Raw genomic sequence first — 9,912 nt, 5'->3', positions numbered from 1 at the left:
ACCAGCTCAATCTCTGCATCATCAACCTGGGGCATCACTCTCCTCTTTTTGGGCTCTCTCTCAATCTCCTGCTCCTGAACCTGCTCTGTCTGAGCTACTGGAGGCTGGTCATGTAATAGTAGCTCTAATGGTAAGTGATCTGATGCCTTCATCTTCTCCACCTCCCCCCTCAATTCCTTCACATACTCCTTTGAGGCTCGAGTCTTTTTTAGTTTCCTTGTATGCTTGCTCAGCTCCTTTAGTGTTTTCCTTGATCTGCAATAGAATCCATGATAATATTTTGGTTCTCCAGGAGCTTCTTCTGGTTGTCCAGGAGCTTCTTCTGGTTGTCCAGAAGCTCCTTGAGAGACTCCTCTACCGAAGCTAGAACCTGGGGTTGTGCGAGCACTAACTGGGCTGTCACTGAACTAGATAGCACACACAGCTTAGAAGTTGTTTCCTGCATCCAGTTGTTAATACTAGAGAGTGTTTGGCTCAATATATGGGCAGTCAATGGGGTATGCTGAGGAGGATGGAATTTCTGAAGGCATGGAAGTAGATGGTCCGGAGACAGGATCTGGTATGGTAGTGGGAGGCTATGAAGTAGTGAATATCACTACTGGCTCTTCAGATTGGCCAGTAGAAATAGTAGGTTTGCCCTTGGATCCCTTGGATTTGGGGTTGTCTGGACCCTTAAGGCTGTACCATGAAAAGGGCATCTTGGGTTTTACCTTGACATCAAAATTTCTTTTCTCCACCTCCAAATCTTCCAAGTACATGGTGAGGAAGTTCGGGAAGGGGTACGATCTATCACCCTCATTGACCACTCTGGTGATCACCCTAGACATGATATTCCCGATATTGATCGGGAACCCCACCATAATAGCCTCCACTATAATCGCCCGAGAGACCGACAAGGTGTTTTCGTGAGCAGTGGGGTCTAGTCTGCTGCATACAAAGGTCTCCCAACCCTTTGCCTCAAAGTTCAGGGTGTTCCTCAAGATAGGAACCCCTGTTGTCAACCATACTGGAGTGGTATCCGGGAGAGCCAGGTATGTTGCCAACCACGGGCAGGATGCCTCATCCATCGCCACATTCTCCAAGTACAATGTCTCATCTTCATCATTGAAGCCCAGGTATTCATTGATTGCTTTCCCATCAAACTTGACTTTTAGGTTTCGCACCTTAGTCACTTTTGTGTCCTTTTTGATATAGGAGGCATTAGCATAGAATTCCTTGACTAGGTGCTCATTAGCCTCTGACACCTTACTAGTGAAGTAATCTCATCCAACTCGCTCATTAAAGTGTTGCTTCACGTTGGGATTGTGAGGCAAAAGATCCTGCTCCATGAACTGGCACTCAAGAATAAGTGATTTTTGAGGCCACCACTCCCTGAACTTGTGATATGCCAGCTCACTGACAAACCTCATTTGCCATACTTCAGGGTTCTTGTCTTTTCCACACCCCCGGTTTGGGTGGCACCCCCTCCCTCGTCATCTGGTACCTCATCATCTACGGGATCCTGTCCAGGCGATGAAGTTGTAGATGAGGTTGAAGCTGTAGACTCACTACCCTCTACTGAGCCATCAGACGACTCAACATAAGAGGAACTGGGAGAAGTAGGAGAGGTTGGGGGTATAGGTTCATCTCTCAACCTATGTCTCTCCGGGAAGTCGGGTACATCTGCTGGCATTGAATCAAACTCTGAGGCCTCTCGAGAGGGCAAATACTCACTACTCTCGAAATGGGAAGCAGCTCTATCTGTAGCTCTGATGCTCTTCCTCATTTCCCCAATTGATTTTTGAACTGCTAGGGTCAATTTAATCTGTCCTCGTCCCCTACCCCGAGAGGACTCCACTTTCCCTTTTTGTTTTTCACCTCCTCCTCTAGATTTAACCATTGTCTGTAAGTATAATGATTTGAAAATTGTTAGTACGAATACTAGAAGAAGCAGTGCAGAAAATTAGTAGAGCAGTTGATAGTGCTTGAACAAAACAACAGATCGCGGACCGCGGAAAAGGGAGCATGGCCGCGAAGCCTGCACCGCAGACCACGGAAAATGTATCACGACCGCGGAGTTGTGGGGATCAGACTGCCCACCCTCTAATTCTATTGCATCATGGATCGCGAAAAAAGGACCGCGACCGCAGTAGTTGCACCGCTGTCCGCGAAAAATCAACAGTGGCCGCAAACCCTCATCTATTATCTCTCTGAAATTGATCATCGCGGACCACGAAAAATCCATCGCTATCGTGGTAGGTGCACCGCTGACCACGAAAAATCAACCGCGGCCGTGGAAGTCAAAATCAGGCCCAGCAAACCTAGGGTTTCAGTTGTTCATGTATTTACGCAGTTTTAAGCCACACTAGGTATTCATTAACCAATTTTAACATTCTAAATCTAATTTTGATTAACACTAAGGAAACCTAAGTCAAAATTAAAAGAAAAAAGAAGAAGAAAAAAATAAAAACTATCAATTAAAAGAAAATAAGTACAAAATTAAAGACTAAGAAATGCGTAGAATTACCAGATGTGAGATGAGTGGTGAAAAATGAAGGCTAGTGCTTGTGTCTGTGCAAACTAGGGCGTGGATGAACAGTGGTGTATGTTGTTTGAGAGTGAAATGAGCGAAAAATATAAAAGGGGCCCTGAGGTTCTATTTATAGACAAACGCTGGGATCCACACAATCTTACCTAGCGCGGCCGCGATAAATCACCGCGGTCCGCGCTTGTGAAGTACAGAAGGGTTGCCCGATTGAAATGATCGCAGACCGCAAAAAATCGATCGTGGTCACGATGAGGCATCGCTGACCGCAATAAAAGCACCACGGATGCAGTTGAAACTTCAGAGAAGTCTCATTTTGGACTTTTCAATCCCGCGTCCGCCATCAAATTCCGCCCCCGCGATAGGGCCACCGCTGCAGCAAAAAATAGGACCACTGTCAGCGGTCCAACTTCAGAGAGCAAAGTTTTTCCAACTTGATCTGCACTGTATCAAACATCCCTACACACATCTCACAACCAGTTAGTTCACCAACAAATCCTGACTACAAAGAAAATTAAAAAAGAAGAAAAATACATGGGTTGCCTCCCAAGAAGCGCCTGATTTAACGTCGCGACATGATGCAAATTACCATCAATCACTTGAGATGATCATTGCCACCACGTGGCTGTCATCAAATTTGCTAAGATAGTGCTTCACTTTGTTCCCATTAACTCTGAATATCTCACCATTTTTGTTTTTCAAATCAAGAGCACCAAACGGAGTCACAAGCACCACCTCAAAAGGTCACTTCATTTTGACTTAAGCTTTCCCGGAAACAGTCGTAACCGGGAGTTGGACAAAAGAACCAAATCACCCACTTTGAATTCCTTGTTACATACATACTTGTCATGTAAGTACATCTTGTCCTTATACGAGGATGAGCTGGAATAGGCATGAAACCGGAACTCATCAAGCTCATTGAGTTGCTCCACCCGGAGATTTGGTGCAACATCCCATTCAATATTCAACTTCCTCAAGGCCCACATGGCTTTTTGCTCTAACTCAATTGGAAGATGGCAAGCTTTCCCAAACACCAACCGGTACGGAGACATACCAATCGGAGTTTTGTAAACAGTCATGTATGCCCACAAAGCATCATCCAGTTTCTTTGACCAGTCAGTCCTATTTGCATTAACCGTCTTTGACAATATGCTCTTGATCTCCCTGTTGGAGACCTCCACTTGCCTACTAGCTTGAGGATGGTAAGGGGTAGAAACCTTGTGATTGATACCATACTTTGCAAGCAAAGTGTCAGATGCCTTATTGCATAAATGAGACCCTCTATCACTGATGATTGCTCTAGGAGTGCCAAACCGAGTAAATATACTCTTTTTGAGAAAATCCACAACACTCCGGGCCTTATTGTTGGGTAAAGACATGGCCTTAACCCACTTTGAAACATAATCAACGGCCACCAGAATGTATGTGTTGCCACATGAACTCACAAAAGGTCTCATGAAGTCAATGTCCCACACATCAAATATATCAACCTCAAGAATAGTGGTGAGAGGCATCTCATCCTTCTTTGAAATTCCACCTACTCTTTGATACTCATCACATCTCTTCACAAGCTCAACCGCATCCTTGTACAATGTAGGCCAATAAAAACTACAACTAGGCACCTTTGAAATTGTCCTTGCTCCACCATGATGACCACCGTAGGGAGAGGAATGACAAGCATCCAGAATACTCATTTGCTCATCTTCCGGAACACATCTCCAGATCACACTATCATTACAGATTTGAACAAGTAGGTCTCATCCCAGTAGTAGTCCAAGCTATCCCGTTTAAGCTTCTTCCTTTGGTTAGAAGAGAGCTCACACGGAACAATACCGATCATAAGAAAGTTGGCAACATCCACGAACCAAGGCATACTATTCACAGATACAGAGAGGAGTTGCTTATCAGGGAATGAATCATTAATTTTGAGGCCATCACGGGGCTTCCCCTCCTCCTCCAAGCGGGATAAGTGGTCCGCCACTTGGTTTTCACTTCCCTTTCTATCAACAATCTCAAGGTCAAACTCTTGAAGCAATAGAACCCATCTCATCAACCGAGCCTTAGAATCTTTCTTTGTCATCAAGTAGCGGAGTGTTGCATGGTCAGTGTGAACTATCACCTTGGCACCCATAAGATAAGGCCTAAACTTCTCCATTGCAAACACAATTGCTAGCAACTCTTTTTCTGTCATCGTGTAATTTACTTGAGCATCATTCATTAATTTGCCAGTACAATACACCGCGTGAAATATCTTATTCACTCTTTGACCCAAAACTGCTCCTATCGCAACATCTCTTGCATCATACATGAGCTCAAAAGGTAAGCTCCAATTGGGTGCGGTAATAATGGGAGTGGTTGTCAATTTGTACTTGAGAAGTTCAAAAGCTTTCATACATTCCTTATTAAACACAAACTTGGCATCCTTTTCTAATAACTTGCACAAAGGATTCACTAACTTAGAAAAGTCTTTAATGAATCTTCGGTAGAACCCTGCATGCCCAAGAAAACTCCTAACCCCCTTGACTGAAGTAGGAGGAGGAAGCTTTGATATCACTTCAATTTTAGCCTTGTCCACCTCTATAACATGCTTTAAGATTTTATGGCCGAGGATAATGCCCTCTTAGACCATAAAGTGGCATATTTCCCAGTTAAGCACAAGATTGCTCTCTTCACACTGGGCCAACACCTTGTCAAGATTCTTCAAACATTCATCAAAAGAGTCACCCAAAACACTGAAATCATCCATGAACACTTCCAAGAAGTCATCCACCATGTCGATAAATATATCCATCATACACCGCTGGAAGGTAGCCTGGCATTACATAAATCAAAATGCATCCTAGAAAATGCAAAGGTGTCATACGGACACATGAAGGTGGTTTTCTCCTGATCTTTCGGAGCAATCAAAATCTGGTTGTAACCTGAATACCCATCCAAAAATAGTAGAAGGCACGCCCAGCAAGTCTATCTAGCATCTGGTCAAGAAAGGGAAATGGAAAGTGATCCTTGCGACTCACTTTATTCATCTTGCGGTAGTCCATGCACACCCTCCATCTGGTGACAGTCCTGGTGGGAATCAACTCATTTTCCTCATTGGTAACCACAGTCATACCACCCTTCTTCGGTACACATTGCACTGGTGAATTCTAAGAACTATCCGAGATGGGGTACACAACCCCTACATTTAACCACTTGATCACCTCCTTTTTGACAACCTCTTGCATAGCCTCGTTCAACCTCCTTTGATGTTCCACGGAGGGCTTGGCATCATCTTCAAGTATAATCATGTGCATGAAAAAGACGTGGCTTATTCCCTGAATATCAGCTAGAGTCCATCCAATTGCCTTTTTTCCTTCTTTGGAGCACCTTTGGTGTTGCATCTACCTACATGTTAGTAAGACAAGATGAAAGAATAACAGATAAAGTTGAACTAGGGCCTAGGAATTCATACCTAAGGTATGAAGGCAAAGGCTTCAACTCCAGAACAGGAGGTTCCTCAATTGAGGGCTTTGTTGGTGGAGTCTTTCTGTTCTCAAGATCCAAAGAGAGCTTTCGAGGCTCAAAAGAGTAAGAGCCCACTCCATGCAAAGCATTGACACACTCCACCCGACCTTCATCCTCATTTACATCAAGGTTCAACAAGACCGCTTCCAGAGGATCATCCACATTGATCATTGCACTAGTATCATCAACTATCACCTCCGTGACAAGATCCACAAAAGAGCACACTTCAGTACTATTCGGATCCTTCATTGATTTGCACATATGAAAGACCACTTTTTCATTACCCACTCGGAAGGTGAACTCCCCTGTTTACACATCAACCAATGCCTTCCCAGTTGCAAGGAAAATCTTCCCAATATTATCGGAACCTCATAATCGACCTCGTAATCCAGAATCACAAAGTTAGCATGCAAAATAAACTTGTCCACCCGAACAAGAACATCATCAATAATACCAAACAACCTCTTCATTATTCTATCTGCCATTTGCAACCTCATTGAAGTAGCTCTCGGTTGACCAATACCCAAAGTTTTGAACATAGAGTAAGGCATCAAATTGATACTTGATCCCAAATCACACAATGCCTTGCAAAATTCGCACTCCCAATGGTACATGAAATGGTGAAAGCACCGAGATCTTCAAGTTTTGGAGCCATTTAGTGCACAATTGCACTTATTTGATGAGTCATTTTGATGGCCTCACAATCCATGGATCTCTTTTTAGTCACCAAGTCTTTCATGAAGTTGGCGTAACCCGGCATTTGCTCAAGAGCTTCCACCAAAGGAACATTGATTGATAAGCTCTTCATTATGTCAATAAAGTTCCTAAATTGGTTCTCATTCTTTTGCTTTGCAAGCCTCTAAGGGTAAGGTGGAGGAGGCCTTGGCAAGGGAGCCTTACCCTTGGGCACTACCGTTTTCGGTATGTCTATTACGTGTTTCCTAGACGGGTTCACGTCATCTTGAGTCTCCCCCTCATTATCATTAATATCAATTCTCACTTCCGCATTCAAATTCTCTTCACTCACTTGCTCATCAACTATAGGAACATCATCATCTTGTACTTTAACCTCATCACTCACAATTTCCTTTTGCTTGGAGGTATTCACATCACCACCTCGATCGCTTCTAGTAATCACCGCCATTGCATGCCCGATATTGTTCCCACCCTTCAGATTTACTACCGTATCACTAGGTAGAGCCCCCTTAGGGCGAGTATTCAAAGATTGCGAAATCTGGCCAAGTTGAACCTCCAAATTTCAGATTTAAGTATTGTGGGATGCCAACTGGGCATCAGGGTCAGCGTTATTCTTCATCATTTGTTCAAACATCATCTCGATCCTTCCTATCTCATTATTTGATGAGCCAGGACCTTGGGACGGAAGTGGAGGTCTTGTTTGGTTGTTGATACATTGGAGACCTTTGAAGCCTTGCCCCTAATTCCCTTGATTGTCATTGTTCCAACCAATTGGTTGTTGTTTCCTCCCCAATTGTTGTTGTTGCCACTCCACTTGCCCTGGTTATTCTAGTTGCCCCAATTCTGATTGTTGTTCCCCTAGTTGGTATTGCCTTGTTAGTTTTGATTCCCTCAATTTCTTTGAGATCTCCATTATTGTTGTTGGTTAGGAGCATTGCCCTTTTGTCCTTGGTAATTGTTCATGTACTGCACTTCTTTACTTTGCTTATCATAGCCATCATCTTGATTGAAACCACCACTACCTTGCTCATATTGATCCTGACTACCTTGACCTTGTTGACCTCTTTGTCGCCTCTTGTTGACCAACATGTTGATACCTTCCATAGCATTTACTTGTCTAGGAGTTTGAACTTGTTGCAATTAAGCTTTTGCCAACTGGTTCATTGTTGTAGTTAACTCTACTATTGCCTGACCATGATCATAGAGCTCTTTGTGCAAGTGGATGACAGTGGGGTCACCCTGTGGCACATTGGCTCGACTTTGCCAAGATGAGGAAGTATCTGCCATCTCATCCAATATCTCACACGCCTCAGCATAAGGTGTGTTCATAAAATTTCCCCCTGCTAGCTGGTTCAATACACAATGATTGGTTTTAATGCCACGGTAGAATGTTTGCTGGATCATTGCTTCGGTCATGTCATTATTCGGACATTCTTTCACCATTGTCCGATATATCTCCCGGATCTCATGAAGTGGTTCATTAGGTTCCTGTTTGAAGGCCAAAATCTCATCTCTCAAAGTCGTCATATGCCTTAGCGAGAAAAACTTAGCTATAAACTTGTCTGCCAACTCATCCCACGTAGTGCTGGAATGGTTGGGAAGCCTTTCAAGCCAGTCCAAAGCTTTCCCTCTAAGTAAGAAAAGGAATAATCTCAATATCAATGCATCCTCTGACACATTGTTTGCTTGCTTCCCCAACAGGTATCCACAAAGCCCTTAAGATATTTATATGCATTCTGATGGAGAGCACCTGTGAAATACCCTCGCTACTCCAATAAAGTCAACATCACATTTGTAATTTGAAAATTTCCCGCCCGTATTCAGGGTGGGACAATTGCACTTGCGTATCCTTCATTTGGAAGCACCCGAGGAGACACTCTTGGAGGTGGCGGGAGAAAGGGGGTCTGGAACATTATCATTGGCCTGGCGGCCTCGTCTTTGACCTTGAGGTACTATAGGCACCTCATTCTCACCATTATCATCTACCTCCTCCCCCGGTAGAACATTTCCAAGAGGATCATTGTTTGCCATTTTGTTACTTAATTGATGACACACACAAGTTAGTAACACAGAAGGAAAGAAAAACAAGACACAAAACTAGTCAGATAGATAGCCAAAACCATTTACCTCCCCGGCAACAGTGCCAAAAAGTGATCGGCTCCAACCCAACACCACTATAGTGTGGCAAGAGCGATTGATACAGCTTTTACCCAAAAAGGTTGGGACCGAATCCACAAGGAGCTAAGATATGTTTGGAGTTGGATTCCTATCTAATCTAGCAATGTGCAGTGTTCTTGATTGCACTTCCAATCATTCTTGGTTTGCTTGCTACTTCTAATTTAATACTAATGATGCACGAAATTAAGCTAAGTAGATATTTTTGTAGGGTTTTCTAAATTGGTAAAAAGGCACTAGGAAAGTGACTTACTCCTAGGTGAGTATCTAACAAAATCTAAAACGTAGGGCAATAATGTTATAGTTGGGATCGTGATATAGCCAATGCATGTAGCTACTCACTCTATACCTCTTGGTAGTTTGAGTGACTTTCCCCTAATTAGCTTTCTCAAGCCCAATTGGGTGTTCAATTTGTGCAAGCAAAGTTGGCTCAATTCGGGTATTACTATCTCTAGGTTTAACCCTTTAATTGGGGCTATCAATCTCTTGAATACACCCTAATTCCTTGTTGGCCTGAATTCCTAGACTTAAGCTCTCTTTCTCAAGAAGAGCCTAAGTCAAAAAGGTACAAATTAGTATTTGCAACCACCAATTCAACATAAAAAGTACACATCAGGCCAAATATCAATCACTCATAAACATCTAAACCTTAAAATAGGAGACCCATTAAATACCCACACTAGGGTTGAGCCACAACCCTAGCTAATGGGTTTAGCTACTCATAATTAAAGAAGAAATCATAGATTGAGATGAAATAGAAGCCATAAAAATTAATTACAAGATAAAAGTCTGAGATTAATTGTTAAACAAGCTCTAAGATTACTTAAAAAGTAAAAATGGCGGTTTCACGTGCTCAGCTAAACAAAAGATGACCTAAAAATCTAAAAAAGAAGTATTTATACACAGCTAAATTTTTCGAACAAAAATGCCCCTACGAAGGTACCACTGACAGCGAAAAATGGACCGCTGCGTCGCTTGGACTACCGCGGCCGTATAAAATCAAGCGCGGACCG

At 43.1% G+C, this 9,912-nt stretch overlaps 1 protein-coding gene across 1 annotated transcript; it reads right to left on the bottom strand.

Moving 5' to 3' along the window:
• Positions 1–4,247: 4,247 nt before the first annotated feature.
• On the bottom strand, positions 4,248–7,172 carry LOC138885085 (uncharacterized). Its single transcript, XM_070165982.1, has 6 exons — positions 6,929–7,172; positions 5,976–6,333; positions 5,725–5,890; positions 5,446–5,640; positions 5,151–5,336; positions 4,248–4,958 (listed from the first exon to the last, which is right to left on the bottom strand). The coding sequence occupies exons 1-6, from the start codon at positions 7,170–7,172 to the stop codon at positions 4,248–4,250; spliced, it is 1,860 nt and encodes a 619-aa protein (XP_070022083.1).
• Between the last annotated feature and the right edge of the window lie 2,740 nt (positions 7,173–9,912).

The sequence above is a fragment of the Nicotiana sylvestris genome, chromosome 2, assembly GCF_000393655.2.
Source record: "Nicotiana sylvestris chromosome 2, ASM39365v2, whole genome shotgun sequence".
NCBI classification, from domain to species: domain Eukaryota; kingdom Viridiplantae; phylum Streptophyta; class Magnoliopsida; order Solanales; family Solanaceae; genus Nicotiana; species Nicotiana sylvestris.
The sequence above is the reverse complement of the archived record's forward strand: the minus strand, read 5'-3'. Positions and strand labels throughout refer to the sequence as shown.

Coding starts and splice junctions, on each gene's coding strand:
- LOC138885085 (XM_070165982.1), bottom strand. CDS start 7,172: ATGGCGGTGATTACTAGAAGCGATCGAGGTGGTGATGTGAATACCTCC. Junction 5,891..5,975: donor CCTTTGCCTTCATACCTTAG/GTATGAATTCCT, acceptor GCAACACCAAAG/GTGCTCCAAAGAAGGAAAAA. Junction 5,337..5,445: donor ATTTTTGGATGGGTATTCAG/GTTACAACCAGA, acceptor ATGTAATGCCAG/GCTACCTTCCAGCGGTGTAT.